Below are 22,135 nucleotides of genomic sequence, written 5' to 3'. Positions count from 1 at the left end.
GTATATGGATGATAATTTGGAAAAATACTTATGTTCCAAGTTGTACTAAAAACAAAAAGGCACTATATGAATATGAAGGGTATTATAGAAGAGTATTTTGTAATAGGTAAAAATCCAAGGCATGTGCAGCTGGCTCCCTTAATTTCTAGATTATTCTATGAGCTTGCCTTTTAGTAAACATGTCCCTTCTGCCTTTTGTATATTCCTGCTCATACCAAAATGCAGCAGCAGCACCCATGAACTTGGTCCTCAGTGGGACTTCCATTAGAACATCTTCCAAAGCAGGAGGAAAGCAGGTCTTGTTCCACACATGCCAGAGTATATTCCCACTGTGGCCCTACTACCACTGTTTTTCATCTGTTGGTCTTATTAAAACTCTGACAGCAAAGTAAGAAAGGGTTTGAGAAGCAGGTCTTATGAGGATATACATTACCAAGAATGCACCTCCATATTCACTCTGTGTATTAGCCCCACAAATCTTCAATAAAGCAACAACATGCTTGATATGCTTGAGTTTTTTTGTGGAAGCTGGTGAAGAGGCTAAACTTTGTTGGACCTTAAAAAAGGGTCAGACCACCTGTGCCCAAGTTATAGTTCCAGGCTTCCCTAATACCAGCTAATGTACACTGAACGTGTCAGGTAAAAGGCAAAGTTATTTAAACCTGTTAGCTCTCCTAATCTTTATAACAACCCTGTGAATTAACTTGAATTGCTACAAATAACATGCCTGAGGCTCAGAGAATGGAGGTAACTCATTCAACTCCAAAAAACCTAATAATGGGGCCAGGACTCTGACCAAGGTTTGTCTGATTACTGAATTGGAACCTGAATTTCAATTTTAGAGCTCCCCAACCAGTTACCATGCATTGGCTATCGATGTACTAGGAGCATCTAAGCAGGGCCTTGGATGCTGAGCTCCTCTGATATTTCCAAACCAGGCTTTGCTTACAGTGTAAACATTCTCTTCTTTCTTGTTAGTGTCACCAACCTGAGGCTTCTCTGTTGTACCTCAGTTGTCTCAGGAACTTCCATGGTTACTCAGTGTTCTCCCAGGTAAGTAGAAATTCTCGAGCCTGGCATCCAATAACCTCAAAAACGTTAGGGAGGCAGAAGAGCATTGGATTTCAAAATCAGGTTTCTGCATCTCAGAGATCAGAGTTGGATTCTGCTTTCTCCACCTGACAGATGTGTGATCTTGAGCTACTTAGTTAACCTTTCTGTGCCACTGATTTATAGTTTTATATAAATAGGCGTTTCCTGATTATTAAATGAGAGAGAATATATGCAAGTGCTTTACACAATTCCTGGCATAGAATAAAATGCCAAAAACTTTGCTGCCTCTGCTATTATTTTGTCCTACAGACCCACCCCTCCTTAAACAAAGCTGGGCAGTTTGCTGGTTATTCATCATGGCTTGTGCTTCTTCATTGTCATGGATAGTATTTGAGGGCAAGTAGTTTATTTGGGAAGTAATCCCAGGAAGCATCCATCAGGAGAACAGAGATATAAGGCAGAAAAGGGAAGAGAACCAATATAAAGTTAATGAATATTAGCAAGTCTTGGTAACTGAGGTGCAGCCCCACTGAGTATCTTCAGGACATTGGAATAAAGCACACCTTGGAGTTGTCCCACCTGAGGGACAAGGAAGCCACTGTTTGTCACTGATTGGGATTGCATTCAGGGACATCAACTCCCTGATGCCAACAATCTCAGCCTGCATGCCCACTGAGCTCGCCTCCATGGCCAGAAAAGGCTATCTGGTAGAGCTGCCAAACTTGCAGCAAGAAGCAACAGGTCCATAGGACAGTAGGAAAACCTTCAGTATCTCCTACACCCACTTCTATGCCTTTGTTTTTGCACTTATTTCTACTTGCAATTCACTCTTTTCCATCTTTTAAAAAGGCTACTCAGGCCAGGCACGGTGGCTCATGCCCATAATCCCAGCAAGACCAGCCTGGCCAATATGGTGAAACCCCATCTCTACTAAAAATACAACAATTAGCTGGGCGTGGTAGTAGGCACCTATAATCCCAGCTACTCGAGAGGCTGAGGCAGGAGAATTGCTTGAACCCGGGAGGCGGAGGTTGCAGTGAGCTAAGAGTGCGCCACTGCGCTCCAGTCTGGACAACAGAATGAGACTCCATTCCAAAAAAAAAAAAAAAGCTTACATAAACATTCTCCCCTCACTATGAAGACTTTCCTTACTCCCCTATAATGTGGTCTTTTTCATGTTGGAAGTTCTGTGGCTCTTTTTGCATCACACGTTATAGTCTTTCTTGGGTTATTTTTACTTACATGTTGATTTCAACAACTGACTCTTGAGATGAGGGGTCCTCACTTCCCTTTCTTTTCCAGAGCCAAACACAGTACTTTGCCCATAGTAACTGCTCAATAAATATTTGTTAAATTAAACTGTTTCACACTGAAAATGATTAAACATAAAATGTACTTATCTTCTCCACTATGCAAGTTTTACACTTTCACCTCCTGGGAAATGTTTGCTGGGACCTCTCTTTGCCTTCTTTAATGAATTTTGATCTTACATCACATTTAAATGCCTTGGAGTTCCAAAAGACAAATATATCCTCATGTAATTTAATGGCAATCAGCAGGCTACCTTTTTTCTTATTAATATACAGAAAGCGGTGGTCACAGCAGGTAACTGATGACACTAATCTGTCAATGTTCTAATAATTCTCTGCCTGACTGCACCCAGCCCAAGAGCCTGAATAATCACAGAAGCGGCAAGTGATTTGATCAGGACTAGAATAGATCATCGATTGTCCTCAAGTGAACTGGGTGTTTGTACAGGATGGGGTTAGCATGATATCTCAAGGAAGGCTTTCCGGCAGAAATCAATATTGAGAATTCAAAGTGTTATAGGAAAGGCCACAGGAAGCTTCTATGAGATGCAATCCTAGGAGTACTTGGTGTAGCAGAAAGAGAATTGAAGCAATGAGTTATCATAGTGTTAACTGGGATGCTAGCCAAAAGCATTCAAAAAGATTTGAGGATTTTAGTGGATGACTCAGCCCTTTGATTTGGCCTCCATGGTTCTCTTTAGTTTTCTAAATAGTTTGAACTATTTCTAACTCGATGTTAACAAGACAAAAAAGGAAAATCATGTTTCTATTGTGGTGTCAAGAAATAAACAGGTGGCAAGACCTTAGCAGTGATTAAAAGGTACTTCATATTTTTGACAATGAAATGAAAATGCTGCATACATATTAAAACTTTATATTTGATAGTACTCTTATATAAATAGCATTTACACAATTAGGTAGTTCTACTTTGTGGGTGGAATATCCCCAAAGTTTTGTATACATGCCTCCCCTACTCCGGGCCTTGCCTTCACTCTTTGATTCTTTGGAGTCAATATTGCTCTTAGTTTTAAAAGTTTTAGTAGTGAAGATTCTCGTCTTTCCTATACATTTTGCTGACTGGTTTCCAATATTTAGGGAAGGAGCAGCAAACTAGAAGAAAGGCAAAGGGGCACAGGAATGTTTCTGTTTGATTCATACTTTGTGTTTATCTAGCGTCAGAGCTGTTAAAATGTGGTAGGTGTTGAAAACCAACTCTCTCCTATGAATTTCACTTATGGCTTCTTTGTAGAACCCGGTTTCTGATGTTCTTCCACCTGCTGTATTTTTGCTGAAGACAAATGATACGTGTGAAAACCATTAAGCCTATAAATGTAAATTTCCCAATCATGTTTGATAGCACAAAATATTATATTAAGGAAAATGTTTTTAGCAAAGTAATGTATATTCCATGCAAAATGTTCTTTTTGGGACTAAAGTTTTCCACCTAGTTAGGCAAAGGCAGGTCACCTAGGGCCCCGAACACCAGGGTGAGGAGTCTGCATTTTATTCCAAGAGAGAAGGAAGGATTTGGATGATTTCCAGCCATGGGCCTCATAACCCAATTTACACTTTTAAAAGCTCCCTATTGGCTGTTAGGTGGGGGACAGGATAATAGAAGGACAAAATGGCAGATAGAAGTGTAGTCTTCATAAAAGATGATAGCTATTTGGACATGGTTGCTGCCACCCAGGGACTGGGAATGAATCCCTGCAGGTCCAAAGCTACAGACATTGTCAGGTCATGAAGTGCATCTCTCACTAAAATCGGCAGGAGTGGGTCCTCACTCAGGCATGTTTCCTGGTTTTCTCTCATCTTCCCTGTTTTGTGCCTTCACAGGGCACATTCTCACCCATCTCCACACTCCAACCCCTACTCCCTCCCTAGTTGGGATCACCTTGGTCTGCCTTCTGTCTTCAGCAGTCCTAATGTTGGCTACTCAGAAGACAAAAACTTTGAGTATAAAGTCTGCAAACACTGTGTGCATAAAATGCCAAACATCCTTTAACCCAGGAGAAGTAGCCTGTAGCTTTAGTAGTGGTTACTACTATTTAGTACCAGCCCCGGGGTTCAAATCATAGGTCCTCTAACTTATTAACTGTGATGCTGAGCAAATTACTAAAATTCTCTGTGCTTCAATTTTCTCCCATGTGAAATAGGAATACTGGTAGTACTTATCTCACACGATTGTTACAAAGATTAAATGGGTTAACGTTTACAAAGTGTTTAGAACTGTACTTAACACATAATAAACATTACTTGAATGATTCCTGTGGTCGACATTAGCTACCATTTAGAGCTGTGTGAGGAATAGATAAATAACGCCTGTAAAGCACGTATCACGGGGGGCACACACATAAACAGTAAGTGCCCAATTAATGCTAAGCTATTATTACTTTGCTCAAATATGACACACGTGTCAGAAATGACCCGCTGTTTATTTATTTTTTATTTTTTTGCCTCTCTTGCTGTTTCTAATTTCTTTTTCAGCCCCTATGAGGTCACCTATGTCTGTGCCTGTGTCTGTGATGAGTATATTTAACCTCAGGGTCAAGACAGAAGATATTGGAAGAGAAGCAGAAGCCACTGGCTCATTTCCCAGTTTTTCTGTTTTTATTGAAAAAATAAAAGTATTTCCTATAGGAACTAGGTACCACATTTTTGAGACTCCAGCTGAGCTTGAATAGTTCATTAATTTTGGCACTCTTACATGAAATGAAAGCAGTTTTGGAAAGTATGCCTTTATCTGGGTTAATTAGTAAACGAGAACATTGGGACTTTAACACTTTTTTTTTTTTTTTTTTTTTTTTTGCTTCAGCAATTCTTGTAATTGTTTTGCTTAGGTTCATGCTGTATATAAACATATAAAGACAGCTTTATTTTCCATCCTGTGATAAAAGATAACTGGAATAGTCACGGTGTTCAAGGGACATTTTGGGGAGGGGAAAGTATAAGGACTGTATTACATAGAAATTTGAAAGAAACAGAAAAGATGGAGGTTGGGGAAAAAAGATGAAGCTGTCTGAATAAGAAAGGATGTCTTAAAGAATGAACAACAGCAAAAGTAAGCACCATTAACAACCTGTTCCATTTTGATGTCTGACTACACGTATCCCAGCTTCATTTTTATCATCTTAATGTTTATATCGTTACTGACATCCCTGACTTCTGTAACTTCTGAATGCCTCTTAAGGAATCTCTCCAATTATTTGAGTTTTTGCAGATATTTAAAAGTATTTGGCTTCAAGGTTATGTTACATGACAGCAAACAAATGCTTAGTCATGCCATGAGTAGTATAAATGCCGGTGCTGCCTGCAGCATGTGTCAGTTCCAAGTGGATTATTTTTCCCTTCTCGTTTCCACCAATTTGTTACAACACAACTGTCACTCGATGCCCAGATTGAATGGTATATCATACCCTCTCTTTGGCTCTAGAAAAATTACAGAACCCCTTTTCTTGCTGACATCCTCATAGGTTTAATATTTCAGTTTAAATTTCAGGGTAATGTGTAAATGCATTCTTCTAAGTTGTCTAGTGCTGGCTGTGCAAAAGCATGAGATGGAAAAGAGGAAGGCTGGAAAGTACCTAAAAAAGACAGACTTTTATAAAACTATATAAGGTAATTTAGTCAAAAGTATTTTTCTTACTTCAGGTAATTAATTATCTAGGCTGTCTGACTAGATGGGGAATTAACAAGTATTTAGCCATGAAATTAACAAGTATTTAGCCAAAAATTCAGATACTTCACATAATTATTTTATCCATTCTTTCTTATAACATTGTAAAGTAAGTATCATTATCCTTTCACAGATAGGAAAACTGAGGTTAAGAGAAGTGAAATAAATAGCCCAAGGGCATGCTGTATGTTAGTGTATTTATAAAATTTATGAAATCAATATTCATGGCAGATGAGTCTAAATCATCTGAGATTATTTTTTTTACCCTTCTTCCTATATGCATGTGATCACCAGAGCTAGTCCTCGCCCCAAGCTGCAGGGAGATGGAACATATGTTTTTTAGTTAGCACTACTCAGACCCCTAGAATGTATCACAGAGAAAATGACATGCTCCAGTGTGTCATACACTCTGGTTATTTAAGGGTGTGTAATAGAATCCTACTCCAACAGGAATTTGGATGCGTATGGCAAAACAAATCCCAGAATTCCTTGTCAGTTCAGTTCAGGATAGAAGAATTCTCCCGCAGGACCCCGGCAATGGGCGCTCTGCCCTATCTGAGGAATCCTCGAGGATCCTGAAATGGGCTGCCCTTGATCTAGTGTGTTACCCTGTCTCCCTAACTCTAACCACCCCAGGAGGTAAAAGAGCTTTCTCCTCTCTATTACACACACACACACACACACACACACACACACACTCCTTTCCTTCAACTCTTTTGTGGTTATCACAGTGACTGGTGGGCTCTTCTGGCACTCCCAACCAGAGATGCTAAATGTCCTACAACATGTGGGGCTATCTGCATAGATACAAAGTGCCCCTCCCCAATATCAATGAATCCATGAAGACTTTTCCACCATCCCTTCTTTTTTTCACTTACTTCTCAATACTCCCTCTCACAGCAGTTTATTCCATCAGGTGCCCTGTGGGAGAAGAGAGGAAGTAGATTAACATATCACTCCTAAAAGACAACCTACTGTTCTGGGTTGTGATCTCTTCTGACCCAGGTTCTCCTAGTTTCTTGGCTCACTGGAAATTCTGTTTTTCAGTCAACCTGCTGAATACTCTTTATTGGCAGCTACTCAGAAGGCCACTGCTTGAAAATTTCAGCCCTTGGAGTTGATTTTTGCTGCCAAAAACAGCAGTTGTTGAAGTCTGCTACATATTACTGGGTCATCCATAAGAGTTTTTTTTTTTTTCCAATATGGAAAACATTTGTTCTGCCAAAGTCATGCCTATCCCCAGCATGGGGGTTGACAGGATTCCATTTGCTTCTAGCAGGGGAAGAACTGACCTCTATAAATTACATTCTTTAATAATGGCTTTGCCCAGAGAAATCTGGCATTACCCCAGGTCTTTCTCCAGATTCATAAAAGCTAAATGAGGTGAAGATTTTGACCTGAGCACCTGGGTGGATGTTATGCTCCTTATTAAGATGTGAAAAACTGCCTAGAAAAAAAATTGTCTAGATAGAGAGGAACATCAGGGGTTCAGCTTTGGCCTTGTTAAGTTTGAGATGCCTCTTAGACATCTAAATGGATTTGTCCCTATGACAGTTGACGATAGGAGGAGTTAAGATTCTAAGGAGTGGCCAGGGTTAGAGATGTACATTTGGGACAGATAAATAGTTCTAAGTCCTCGGCCTGGTAAAGATAACTGCTGTGGTTTGAATGGGTTCCCTTCAAAATTTGTGTTGAAACTCAATTCCCATTGTGGTGGTATTAAGTGGTGGCACCTTTTGGGAAGTGATTAAGTTGGGAGAACTCTGACCTCATAATTGAATTAGCACTTTTTAAAAGGGCTGGGAAGAACCAGTTTAGGCCCTTTTGCCGTTTGTCCTTTCATCATGTGAGGGCACAACATTTATCACCTCCAGTGGATGCAGCAATAAGGCACCGTCTTGGAAGCAGGGAATGGGGTCCTTGCCAGACACCAAACCTGACAGCATCTTGATCTTGGACTTCCCAACCTCCAAAACTGTAGAAAATAAATTTCCATTCTTTGTAAATGCCCTAGTCTCAGGTATTTTGTGATAGCAGCGAAATGGATTAAGACAATAAAGAGAAAGAGAGTATAAATTTAGGAAAAATTCATCTTGGATTGGATAGCTCTAATATTTAGAATTGCTCAATATAAAATCATCACTAGGTTCTGAGTCTGGTGAATGGTACTAACAGGCAGATTGTCTAGTTATGATGCTGACACTAGTGGTTGGAGTGTCAATTTTACTAATCCTATTGTATTTCCCCAACCATAAAATAAAGAGTGAGATATATATGGTTACCTTAAGGTGGTAGGATTATAGATGATTTTTAATTTCTTTCTTGTCCTTTTTTATATTGCTCTAATTCTCTACAATGGACACATGACAATGTTATGAAACAAATACAATAAACATTTTAAATAGTAATACCCTATATATTGTTTACAGTGCATCTCAACCATCATAAGAGCATGCACACCCCATCACATTATGATGTGAACACATACTGTAAAGGTGAACATCTTTTTTGTGATATTCAATGAATTATGTCTATACGCATTTAAGTGGTTCTAAAAGTCTAGAATAATGATGCTTTGGTAAAAATCATAAGGCCAAGATGTCAGTGTGGCACAGTGTGGCATTTTGGACATAATAGAAGCATATTTATTGAGTAAACAAAAGGTCACAGTTAAAAGTCACCCCATAATAGCCTATTAGTTAGCTTGAGAAGTGGTTTACAAGGATGTTCGTTATGTTTCTGTATACTTTCCAACTCTCCAAATGTGTAGGGATAGCAAAAATGCAATCAGGGAAATAATTCTTGGCCACAACTCACATTCCAAAGGAAAGAATAACAACAACAAAATACCCAAGCAAAACCATCAAACCACATCCTGGTAAAAACCTTTAATGTGCTGCTAGGGCATCATCTGGTCCCCATCATTACCAGCTGTGACTTGTACACCCGGGAAAGGCCAGACTTCAGCAATAGGAACTAAAATCAAAGGCCCATGATATAGCTTTGAAGTTGAATGTGTTTAGCAGCATTTTTAACTAAGGCGGTGACTAGAGAATTAGAAGAAGGGATGGACAGGGCCAGTATAAGACAAAGTTGCCAGGCATTATTTATAAAAATATGAGGAATCTTTGCAAATCAAGATAGGATAGTAACTTCCAGGTCTATCACAATTAATCTTCCATTTTTACATTCAGTCAATGTGAATTAGAAGTCTACTTTGAGCAGAGTACATATGGGTACTTGGATAGATGAGACAATAAGACTGAAGCACTTTACATAAAATGGAGGAGAACGCTGGGCATGGTGGCTCATGCCTATAATCCCAACACCTTTCGGAAGCTGAGGCAGAAAGATCACTTGAGCCCAGGAGTTCAAGACCAGCCTGGGAAACATAGTAAGACCTCATCCTTACAAAAAAAAAAACAAAAATGTTTAATTAGCTGAGCATGGTGGTGTGTGCCTGTAATGCCAGCTATTCAGGAGACTGAGGTGGGAGGATTGCTGGAGCCTGGGAAGTGGAGGTTGCAGTGAGCCGAGACTGCACTGCTGCCCTCCAGTCTGGGTGACAGAGCAAGACTAAATAAATAAATAAAATGGAGAAGAAATTAGTAAATAATCTGAAAATCACATAAGCAAATGTAATCTTAATATCAAGTTATCACCTCTAGAGTACATGATTTCTAGAACATATATTAAAAGTTCTGCTGTAAGAAGCTTATCTTGATTAACTTATTTGATCACACGTTTCCCTGCCTATGAACCATTGTTCTATGGAATGTCCTCTAGGCCTACAATAAAGGCAACGTTTTCCTAAATTCTTTGTTCATGAAACCCTTTACCCAGAGCATTTCAAAAGAGTTGCATTTCAGAAAAACACACTTGCTAAAATCCTTCCACTAAAGATTAGGCTCATCTAGGATTAATTAGGAAACAGCTTTGGAGAAGCTAGAGCAGAGTTTGGAAAGAGAGGTAAATAATGTGGTGGATAAGTGAGTGGAAGGCATGTTAGACTGAAGGATCATGCCACAGCTTGGAGGCCGAACTCGTTTGGCATGGGTGAGAATAATCTACATTCACAGAAGAAACACGAATTCCAAAGTAGGCTTGGTTCAGGGAGCTTTCTCTAAGAATACTGCAGTAGTCCTAGCATATCAGGTAACTAGAAAAGTCAACCAGCACTTTGAATCATAATTACTAAGAGGTCAATGAGAAGAGAGCAGGTAAATCTTGAAGAATCCATTATCCTTATGGATAAAACATCACAGAAGATAATTCTTAAATTGGTTTTTTAAAATGTTGTCCTGAATAATTCAAGAGTTGCCACGAATTTTTAATGACCTCAATATTTCAAAGCTAGCATATTTTAAATTCATTTTTATTCATTTGTCTAAGTTTTACTTCTCCCTTGTAAGCTGTATGCTTTACTATAAGACAAATTAACAGTACCATTTAATGCATTTGTTCCTTCTAGAATCCAGAATTATCACCCGTAAGGCAGAAATTCTGCCAATTATAATCCTATCCTCACAAGACATCATCAAAACGCTGATTCATACTGACTAAACAAGCTGCATATTAATTACTCATTTCAATGTCAGCATGTTCATTATATATTGCTCTTTCCAGGGGAAGGAAAGATAAGGAGATGCTAATGCTTCTAGGGCATTTCATTAAAATGCACAACGCAGCAAAAAATAAGTTGCTTTTGCCCTTTAACTGAATTATGAAGAACAAACTTATGAAAATTATATTGGAACTGAAGGCTTTGCCATTTAAAGACAACAGCACATTTTTTGTCACTTTTCATACATGTTTTTGGTGGCTCAAATCTACTCGAGTTATGCGATGGTCTCCCCAGTCCATACCACTATATCCTATGCCTCTCGTTGCTCGCTGTAAGCCCTGTCTCACCAGAATGGCATGTGCTGGTAATGCCTGGGGTGACAAAGAGAATTGGACATAGTAGAAACTCATCTTGGACTTAGACTGTGTTCACCTGCTGGTCCAATTACAAAGGCTGTTATCAGAGTTGGGTGGGGAGCCTGAGTACATCATAGTAAACCTCAGAGCTGCTCCTGCCCCAGCCTCCTGGACACATGTATAAGCCCAAGAGAGGGAGATAGAGCTGTAATTGCTAATCAAAATAATTATGTTTAGTAAATTGTGTAATCCATCTGTTCCAATTACCCTACCAGAACATAAGACAAAGGGAAGAGAATCCAGCTCTCTCATTTCCTACCTCGTCCCACTCCCCTGACATAAACCCCAAGCAGGTTGGTTATGATGCCAGCTCAGGTCTTCCTTGATGGTGAATCAATCCAGCTGCCAACGGTGAGCAGAGAAACAGGAAAGACTGAAATGGCCAGTGGGGGAGCAAGGAGCAGGCAGGTCCAAAATCAGGAAAGCAGATGCAGAGCAGTGTCAGGAGGACAGAGCTTACAGAAGAGCAATAAGAGGATCAAACTGAGCAGGGCTGCTGGGTGCCTCCAGGGTGAAGCTGCTTGCAAGTACATTTGAGGCACCCTTTAGAGGGCCCCAGAAATGCAGGTGGGTGGTCTGGCAAGGGACCTGAAAGTCCTTTACCAACAAGTAGAAAAGGCTAGCAAAACTAGTGGAATTTGAGCTGTTCTTATTAATGTGACCTCATGCGGTCCTAGCTGATGAGTCCTAGAAGAAATGTGTGGCATATATGAATCTGGGGAGAGCTCCCCCTTCTCTAATATAAAACAGACGTCTGTAAACTAACATTGTAGGAGAATAAATTTGAGCACTCCAAATGGCTAATGAAATATATCAAGTTACTTTTTTTTTTAATCTTTCAAGCTTAAGTACAAAGAATGGGGTGTGAGATGATCATGGTAGGCAAGAAAGAAGATGAAAGAAAAGTAGAGAGAGAGAGAAGTAGTTCATGGTTCGATAAATACCTACTGTGTTCTTGGCTCTTTGGTGGATTTTTTGTTCATGGCCATTGTTTTAGCTGATTTTCAAAAGTAAAAAAAACCAAGTCAAGCATTATTATCATTATTTTACAATGAAGAGATGAGTTTGAGAGATAGGAAGCAACTTGTAAGGAAGACCACACAGTTTCTAAACATTGGAGGTAAAATTTGAATCAAGGTCTATGTGATATCCAAGCCTATGCCTGCACCCCTAAGCATGAGCAAGACAACACTCTGGGGTGCAGAAAGAAAACATTAAAATTCCTATTTAGATTTATTATTTTTGACCTATGCTTATCAGTAAGATCATTTTAATCCCATCCAGGTAGTGACATACCACATCTGGTTCACAAAATATCCTGAATTAAAAGGGGTTGACAGAAGGATGACAGCATCCTCCTCATTCATTGGTCAGCTTTTATTGTATTATAATGTGCTGTAGTTTATGTGGCCAAGTAAAGTCTCTTATATTGAGTTTTTAACTAACAGACCTCAGAGAACAGACTAATGGCTCTAAAATATCCCCCTAAAGAAGCAAGAGATTGATGTAAACACTAATGATGTACACACATGTAAGCATGTGAGTGTGATCTCTCTGTCAGCCACAAAAACAGAGAAACAGTGATGACACAATAGACTCTGACTCAAAGTCAGGCAAAAAAATTCTTTTAATTATCAAGCCTATTTGAGGTATGGGTTGATATTCATTATTTAAACATTGCCTTTGCCTATGTAACATATTTGCATGTACTGTGCTTTTGGAGGTGTTTTTTTTTTCAGTAATGAATATTATTGAAACCAAGTATATCCACTTAGAAGCCAATCCATGAATCACTGTTCCAAATTTTAAACAAATAATTTCAAAGACAATAAAATATTTGGAATAAATTTAATACTAATAAAGTTTAGTACTAGTAAGTTTAGTATTTTATGCAGAACAAAATGATTGGTCATCAACAAATATAAAGCTTTAAAATATTATATATTTCATCTTTGTTCCATTTTGAAACTTTTCTCTTTTGGAATAAAAGAGACATAATATAATAATTCAATGAGATACATATGAAATTCATAAAAAATAAAATTTCTATTAAGAATATATGTTCAAAAAATCTGATAGAGTGTGTTACCAAAAACATTGCTGGCTGCTCCACCATACATCAGAGTGTAGTGAATATGGTGTGGTTATTAAAAGTTATTGGTAAGTATTTTTAAGCAAATAAATAGAAGAAAAAATACTACATAGGCATGAGGTATACCTCATAGAGTAAGAGATGTCTGGAAAACAAAGAGTAGGGGAGACAGCCTTAACTTAATTTTAATAAGAAGGTTGAAGCCATTGGAGGGTGACCATACATCGCTGTTAGCCTTGGCTTATGCCTGCTCTTCCACATCCCCCCAGATGATGTCCCTTTCGCCTTCAAAGTGATCTCATTTAAATGATAAACTTTACAATCACTCTAATTATACAGAAATTAAAAAAAAAAAATTTAACATCTTCATGTGACTCTCTTTGTTAATCTTCCTTTTTTCCCTGACCAAAAAAAAAAACAAAAAAAAACCAGTATCTTTTTATTTTCACGGCCAGCCCTGTCATCTGTACATAGTATCCTTTAAGCTATGATAAATTTATGTTATAGTTTTTCTTCCTTGCAAAATCCATCTCTCTCCCTCTCCTTAGGATCCTCCTGCCCCTGCCTATGAATATATCCAGGTCTTGCAAAATCTGAAATTAAAATTCAAAAAGATTTATTTTGAGACGTACATCTCCCTTTGAACACTTTTCCCCCTTTTATTTTATTTGGAAAACTTTCTAAAGGAAAGTACTTACTTGCTACATCTTCTTCCTTCTGTACTCAACACTGTATTGTAATTGCTGTCTTGGAGTTTCCCACTGACAATGCCACATCAAACACCCTGTTCCTTAGCTTATTCCACAGAAAGTTATGAGAGCTTATTGGAGGACTATGCAGGAATCCCACCCCTTTGACGAAAGGATGGTCCTTCTCTACTTTTAGGACAGTCAGAGACAGTGTGAAGGGAGGAAGCTACCACCTGCCTACTTAGCCAGATGGACTGAATTGATTGGTCTTCAGATGGTCACAACCACACCATCCCTCTCTGCAAAGGCATTTTCTTAACCTTCCTTCCCCTGCATCTTTACCTCTCTGAATACTTGAAATTATTGACCAGCTTCACCATCTTAAAAGTTTCTATTATTTTGGTCTATTCTAGGACACTGCAGAATGTAGTATAAATAATATGTAATTTGGAGTCTGAAGGATCTGGATCTGAATTGTAGTTCTGCCCCTCACTATTGCATGTTGAATTCATCCAAGTCATTAATCTCTCTGAGCTTCAGTTTCATAGTCTATCAAATGAAATTATGATGTCTAAATCACAGGCTGTTTATCACTAATCTTACTAAGACTATTTTCACATGAACATTGGCTAATTTTTTGTTATTATACGTAAAGTTTTCAACTGCTTTAAGTGGCACAACTAACTGGACTGACCATGCTTTAATCCACATTAACTTGCAATAGAATCAAAATCATCTTAATGGTCACTTTTGATCCAGTGTTTACTCTTCATATACTTGAGTCCAGGCTTTAGGGCAATGACGCTGTTTTTATAAGAATGAAACCAGCCCAATTGTCCCATAGAAATAATATTTACAGGTTTTTAATAAACATAAAAATTGACCCTCCATATTAAAACTTGACACTTACATTTGTCTTAACTGAGTTTCTTCCTCAGGAAACCAACCCTCAGGCAAGGGACTGAAACTCGCTAGATCACCACATCCAAAGAGATGCCAGACCCCTCATTTATCATGATTGCTTCCTGACTCCTTCCTAATTCCTGTTTTCCTGCTTTCCCCAGTATATAAGCACCCCAGTTTTGGTCACTCAGGGAGACAGATTTGAGACTGACCTCTCATTCTCATTGGCTGCAGCACCCAATTAAAGCCTTCCTCCCTGGCAATACTCGTTGACTCCATGATTGGCATGCTGGGTAGTGAGCAGCAAGACATAGACCCTGGAGGTACAGTAACAAGAATTCAAGACAATTAAATGTACTGAGACACTTTCTGTATTGTGCCCAAGAGCTGACTTATTTTCCTATCATTTATGTTGAACATTTTTTTTCTAATTCCGTTTATATAATGTGTAAATAAAAGGAAGAAAAGTATGAAAGCCTGTAGGGTTAAGAGTATAACAGAAACATTTTGGAGCCGCCACCAAATGCCTGAGGAAATGGGGAGGGGATTTCTAAAGAGCCTTTAGAAAGGAACTATGGGAATCAGAGTCTAGACATCTGCCAAGTCCAGAATATACTGGCACCCTTCACAGAAGTAAGTGTGTACTAGTAAAAGCATTATTCTCTATTATTTCTCACTTTTACCCAATTTCAAACTCTGTGGGAATATGGGGAAGTGGAAAGACTAGAACTACTCATTTTCAAAAAGTAGCTAAACATACCACCCTTCCCCAACCATAGACTTTCCACTTGAAACAGAACCAAACTGGAGAGAAAGACAAGATGCCTCAACTTACAGTCAAGTTGAGAGTGTTAATTATATATGACTGGACATTATATATACTTATCCCAGGCTGTGTTTTATGTCTTTTTCATAAGACATTTTGCACTAAGAGTGACCAGAAAAGTCAAGGGACTGCCTAAGTGTTCACCCAGAGGCAGGGGCTGCCTCAGGAAAAAAAAAAAAAAGAAAAAAAAAGGAAAACAGAGTTAGTGGGAGGCAGAAATAAAACTGTGTAACTGATTTAGTTACTTTCTAATGTAGTCCTCTGCTCTGCTGTTCCTGGCCCTATCACATATCTCTCCTCTCACTAAGACACTGGTCCTTAGCTATGCCCAAAACTGCAGGTGCACCCTTCAAATTCAAAGCTAACAGGATATATGTTTAAGCTTAAGACGCCCATTGTGAGAGACACAGGAAATTGGAAAGGTGGAAAAGCACATTGTGTGGAGCCTCCAGGAGCAGGATGCTAGGTTTTCATTTTAACAGTCAATGCCATGAACCAGGGCATAAAAAAAAGGAATTGCAGTCTGCTGTGTTGACTGAAATTTAAAGTAAACATGAGGAAAAATAATGGGAAGTACAGTTAAGACAGGAATTCTAGGAGCAGGCACAAAGACAAAGGATATTAGTTTGACTTCATGGACTTTTACTACCAAGAGTCTCCATGTTAACATCACTTTCCGACATCCCTCAGCCCATAGCCCAACTAGTCCTGCCATTGCCAAGCACGCATATGTTGACTAGCTGCATTTAAATTACTTAGAGAGATAAAAGAACCCTTTTTTAAGTTGTACCCTGAGAAGTTAAAATTTTATCTCAACTTGGTTCTTTGTAGAGTACAAGAAATTGTTACCGAAAAGTTTCCATCCTCTGATAGAAAGGTCAGGCAAATATAGATAGAAGGGAAGTTAGACTCAGTCTGAGAAAGTGACTGTAAGCAGTGATTTATGGGCAGAATTCCTAGGGTGGGGGTAACGGCAACAGCCTCAACACTGTAGACAAAGGAAACAATGCTTTATAATCTACTGAAAAAATGATAAGTCAAATTACAGAAGACATAGAACTGCAGAGATAAAAGTACATTCCCCCGGGACAGGAAATGTAGAGCATTTAAAATGAGAAAATTTCCCCAGGCCCACTCCCTTTATTTATCTTTGTTTCTCTCCTTTTTCTGTCTTCATTTCTCATTTTCTGTATTACTGACATTTTTAAATAAATCTATAGGAGTTATGTCAGAATTTTACATATATATGAACTAGCTTGAATATCAAAAAGTTGCATTTTTCTCTAAATAGTGATACAGATTTAACATTTGCCATCTAGAAATAAACAAGAAACCATAATCCATAAAGCTTTAACTAACTGAAATACAGAGAGCATGATATGATAATACATTTAGTGTTGTGGCTAAGAATAAATCATTATTATTTTAATGGTTGTTTCTGAAAAACTTCCACTTTTCCACACTTTTCTATTAAATGGGAAGCTCTATTTTCCTCCTCATTAAATCTACTGTGCTTAATGGGTTTAAAATTTAATGTATATCGGTCAACGACTGCTTCCTTAAATCATCTTCCTACACTGATTTTGCAAGTTTTCATATTTACAGCACAGGTAATAAGAAATAGTTATGCAATGATTTATAGTTTTTAAAACGTTAGAATACATTTCAAATATAAGGCCCCTTAGGCTACTCTGTATAGCCACTCTTAAATGCCCTTATTTTAATTAGTTTTCCTATGTTTTGACTAAAATATTCTTTGATTTAAAAGAATTCAGTCTAGTCTGATTACTTTCATAGTGATCATATTTAAAAAATTTACCCTCAGATGTTGAGCATTTCTATTTGGCAGACACTATACTAACAGCTTTACATGAAATAAGTCATGGAATTCTTACAACCACTTTACAAGATTAGTATATTTGTATATTTGCATATAGGGTAAACCTCAGAATAACCCCACAAGACTCTCATATGTACTATCCCACACATTCCCATGAAAAATACTAAAATATGAAGTGGTGGGGAGTCCTGGCACAGGGCCCAGGAGGGCACATCTGCCCCACTGAGATGCTCAGCAGCTCCACATGAAACTGCCTTTACAAAATTATGACAGTGAGAGTAAATCTGACATGGTGGACTCCATCTTGCTTCTGACCTCTGAGCTGCCTTTGCTCATTCCTGGGCATAGACCAAGCTAACCATTGGAGGAATTTAGCTTATACTTTAACTTTGAAGCAAGGATGATAGTAGTCCCCACTTAAAACTAACTCTATTCCCCATTCCAACCCCCGCCACTGTCTGAGGGCTGAAATTGACTTTGAAACTGACTTGGTGAGACTAATGAAAGGCCACAAGATGAGGATTTTGGGAAGAGCCTGAGTTCTGCTAAAATGTAGGCAAAGTTTCTGTAACACTTTACTGCTCAGGGGTCATGTGGCCAGAGGTCACAAGATCTGTGGCTTCCCCAATTGCTCCTATAGAAAACATCACCATTGTAGAACCTAAGATTAACTTTTTATGAGATTTTTTTCAAACTGACCCTACCCAGACTCGTGACTCATGACCCAACTGGTCCTGGGCCCCCACCCAGAGGCAGACTCAGCATATGAGAAACGTTTTCCACACCCTTATGACTTCATTCCCCACCCAATCAGCAGCACCCCTTCTCTGGCACCCTGCCCACCAAATTGTCCATAAAAACTCTAACCTCCAAGCCTTCAGGGAGACTGAGTTGAGTTAAAACTCTGTTTACCATGTGACCTGCCTTGCATTAATTAGACTCTTTCTTTATTTACCTTTTATCATTGAAGCAGGCAGAAAGAACCCATTAGGTGATTTACATGTGCAGCCTGGTTCTGTAAGGTGGGCTGTGTGGTCACAGTAGCTAGGACGGAATCTAGATTGCCCCCATGCTTGGGCGTTAAGGTGCAGAGACAGGCTAACTCACTTAATAGAAATATGACTCATCCTGCCTGCCATTAAACCAAACATTTCTGTCTCTTCACTGAGGACCATTCAAGAGTAGTTTCTTTCCTTCACATCCTAGTATCCCAGAGTTCAAGATGACTCCTCTCATCCTTGGTCATTCCTCAACATTTAACTGGAAGGAAATATTCCTGAGCTTAAGTGTTATGCTTAATGCAGTAAGCATGACCCCGTTCTCAATAAGCAAAAACTTACGCTTTGTCTTAACTGTTATGGGTTGAATTGTACACCCCTCTCAAAGAAAAGTATCTTGAAGCCATAACCCCCAGTACCTCAGAATGTGACTTTACTTGGAAATAGGGTCTTTATAGAGGTAACCAGTTATTATGAGGTCATAAGGATGGGTCCTAATCCAATATAACCGGTGTCTTTGTAAAAAGGGGAAAGTTAAACACAGAGACAAACACAGAGGAAGATAACAGGAAGACACACAGGGAGAACACCATGTGAAAATGGAAGATTGGAGTGAGGTACCCACAAGCCAGAGAATGCCAAAGATTGCTGGTAAACCCCCAGAAGCTAGGAAGAAGCAAGGGAGAATTTCCCCTACAGATTTTAGAGGGAGCATGGCCCTGCTAGTATCTTGATTGGGGGCTTCTTGCTGCTAAAACTGGGAGACAGTAAGTTTCTGTTGTTTTAAACACCCAGTTTGTGCTACTTCATTATGACAGCCCTAGAAAACTAATACATTAACCAAGCCTCTTTCAGGTTTCCTTTTTTTTCCTCCTTCATTATTATGTTGAGTTTGACTAGCTGCAGCTGAATGGCTGTTCTGACGTTCTCTTTTGGCAAATTATCTTTTCTTGGCTTCAAAGAGGGAATTTAATCTTAGTTCATTGCTGCTACAAATGAGGCTGTAAGAAAAGCGTTTCACTGTTAAAGGAAGTCCCCATTTTGTGTTTCAAAACCTAAGGAAGTTTAGTGATAAGATCCACAGAGCTCTGGCTCATACAATGCCTTGGCATTACAGCTTTAGCGCAAAAGGCAATTCTTCCTCCCTCTCCCTCAAAATGAATGAGTTTAAATGACAAAAGACATGGTTTGGATGACAGCTCAGCCTCTGCCAATACCATCTCGCATCTGCAAATCTGCTTGTCACTGACTACATGCAGAGGAGAGCAAAGGATATCTCTATGCTTCAGAGATACTTCTAGCAGCAGTAAGATCCATCTCCACATTGTAGCCCATATGCCTGCTGGCATGGCAGTGTTCCCAGCTACCCACAAATCTACATGAATTAAAAATGTGGAGCTCTGTTCTTGTCTTTTCTAATAATATAGGTGAAAATGTAACTCTCTAGGATAGAGGATAAAACCAATCTTACAGCCTTTATAGCAAGACATGTTAAAAATTTCTAATTATTTCATTATTTTCAGGGGCCAAAATATTTACTGAGACTACTTTATCACAAAATGCTTTCAAACCGTTCATCTGGTAATCTACTTTTTTCAACAGCAGATATTAATATACAAAATAGAAAGTTACCCTTCACTGAGAGCTTGCTATGCTCTCTATGCATTTCTAGGTGCTTTACCTTATCTCACTGACTCCTCATAATGACTATATAGGGCGCATGCTACTATTATCCTATCTTACAGCTAGGAAGACTGAGCGATGGTCACCTGCCCAATGTTCCACATCCAATTTTATAGAATCAATACTTGAAACCAAATCTCTGACTTCAGAGCCCAGACTCTTAACTACTCAGCTATCCTGCCTCTGTTGATTGCTCTTAGGTGTCATATATTGTTCTAAGAAAAAGGGAGAAAAAGATTTGTTTTTAATGACTATATTCCTTGCGGTCAAGGAACTTACAGTTTAGGAAGGTGAAACAGTAAATAACCATCTCATTATAAATGAGTCTATTAATTCCAGAAACGTAGCTGTTATTACACTGCCATACCACATCATATCAAACTCTCTTAATACATGATGCCAAGGACTCTCCCTCTATAGAATGTATTTAAAACAAGGATCTTCAGAGGAAATAATCTAAATGGATAACAGAAAAGGAGATAATTAAAATATATACATATGCTGACTTGAAACTCAAATTGAAATAATCTAGAAGACCAGCCAACCTGCCCTCTCTTGGTAAACCTAGTAAGCAGTCATAGATAGTCTGGCAAAGATGGCTTTCCCTTTCTCTCCTGGCCAAAAGCTTCCTGGAAGAGAACTTGTTGTCTCATCGTCTCTTTGAGGTAGATTCCAAATATCTATCAGAAGTCCCCTTACTGTAATCATATACGAAATCTTCTGCTATAGTCCAGAACAGCATGCATTCCTAACATTCAAGCTTCATTCAAATCCTTGCTTGTTTTTGGCCTGATTTCTTGAAGCTCCCTAAGGCTGAGAGTTACTGCTAAGTGCTGCCTTATCCAATCATCAGTCCTGTACAGCCTCGTGACATTTTGTAGCTGAAACAGACATTAGATACCATTTCCTTGAACCTACTCATCACTCTGCCACCCCTCAGCATTTTTGCAATTACTTTGCTCTGTTTAGTTTGTATTTATACAGTTGTTGCTTTGGTAGAATACTTAGGAATGTTTCCTCTATATATTTTCCCTCAACTAGATTACAGGATCCTCAAGGACAGGGAGTGTGTAAGTACACATTATCTTTGTTTTTGCTACTTTTTGCATTGGTTTGCAGATAACGGGTGCTCAGTGAAAGTTGTTGAATGGACAATCCACAAAATAAAAAGTAGAATAAATAGAAAGTATGTTTATATATCTTTTTTTCTCATTTAATTGAGCAAGACCACCTACTCTACAGTTTTTCAAAACTAATTCAAGTAGGATTTAAAATCAGTTTTGGACTTGGGTTATCTTACACAGTATTTATAGTATCAATGGACTTTAAACATCTATCCTTATGTTGCTTTGAACTTTTTGGTTATCAACAGAAACTCACTCATGATTAAATAATAAAAAACATAATAGAACTACTATGAGGTCCCAAAAACTGGGCCTCTGATACCATCAGAAAAACCTGCCACCTCTCCTCCGCCCACTTTACACATAGACTTTATTCACTTCTAGCTCTATAGTTCTCTCTCCTTCAGATAGCCATATGAGTAAAAAATAAGGTGGCCAACAGACACCTAGTTTACACATTGCAAGAAATAGAGTGAATCTCTTGATCTCGATTCCAAATTTACTAAGTAAGGGACTGTGATACACCTAGCTTGAGTCTTCTGACAACCCCTGGACTATGACCAGAGGCTCATGTAAAATATTGGTTATTTTCATTCTAATGAGGACAGAAGTTGATGAAAATAATTTCTGAGGGGAAAAAAAATCAGACCTAGGGAGAAAAAAAATCAATGAGAATCTAGTATAATATCTATGACTATACACTCATTTACTTAGTTCTCTACATTTTGATTCAGAGACTAAAGCCCCAACAATTTATTTCCTGCACAAAGAAGTGTTCAAATGTTAGCTGTTACTATTGCTTATGAAAAGAAACTATTTAGTAAACATATGCAGGTCATTACAGTCTTAATGAACAATCAGTTTTTTTATTTTTATTTTTAGAGACCTTTGTCCTCCAACATTTTATTTGGGGGGGAAATGTCTGCAAATCCTGTCCCTAATTAGTTTTTCCTTTTTAAAC

The 22,135-nt window shown here is 38.5% G+C and overlaps 1 protein-coding gene across 11 annotated transcripts in view; it reads right to left on the bottom strand.

Annotated features, from left to right (window-relative positions):
* LOC129031676 (putative uncharacterized protein encoded by LINC00269) overlaps window positions 1-22,135 on the bottom strand; it is a 378,338-nt gene that overhangs the window by 211,338 nt on the left and 144,865 nt on the right. For 6 of the 11 annotated variants that reach the window (XR_008501088.2, XR_010122802.1, XR_010122803.1 and 3 more), the window contains exon 2: window positions 6,918-6,960. Coding sequence is in view for 2 of the 11 variants with exons in the window: in XM_054478251.1 (XP_054334226.1) it covers window positions 6,944-6,960 (17 nt within the window). In the remaining 9 variants the exon portion in view is untranslated. Of the gene's footprint in view, window positions 1-5,172; window positions 6,961-11,278; window positions 11,505-20,749; window positions 20,922-22,135 lie in introns of those variants that run through there. The other 5 variants (XR_008501089.2, XR_010122807.1, XR_010122809.1 and 2 more) reach the window with 5 other exon arrangements.

The sequence above is a fragment of the Pongo pygmaeus genome, chromosome 11 (assembly GCF_028885625.2).
Source record: "Pongo pygmaeus isolate AG05252 chromosome 11, NHGRI_mPonPyg2-v2.0_pri, whole genome shotgun sequence".
NCBI lineage: Eukaryota > Metazoa > Chordata > Mammalia > Primates > Hominidae > Pongo > Pongo pygmaeus.
Note: the sequence above shows the minus strand (reverse complement) of the source record. Positions and strands in the feature narration are given on the sequence as shown.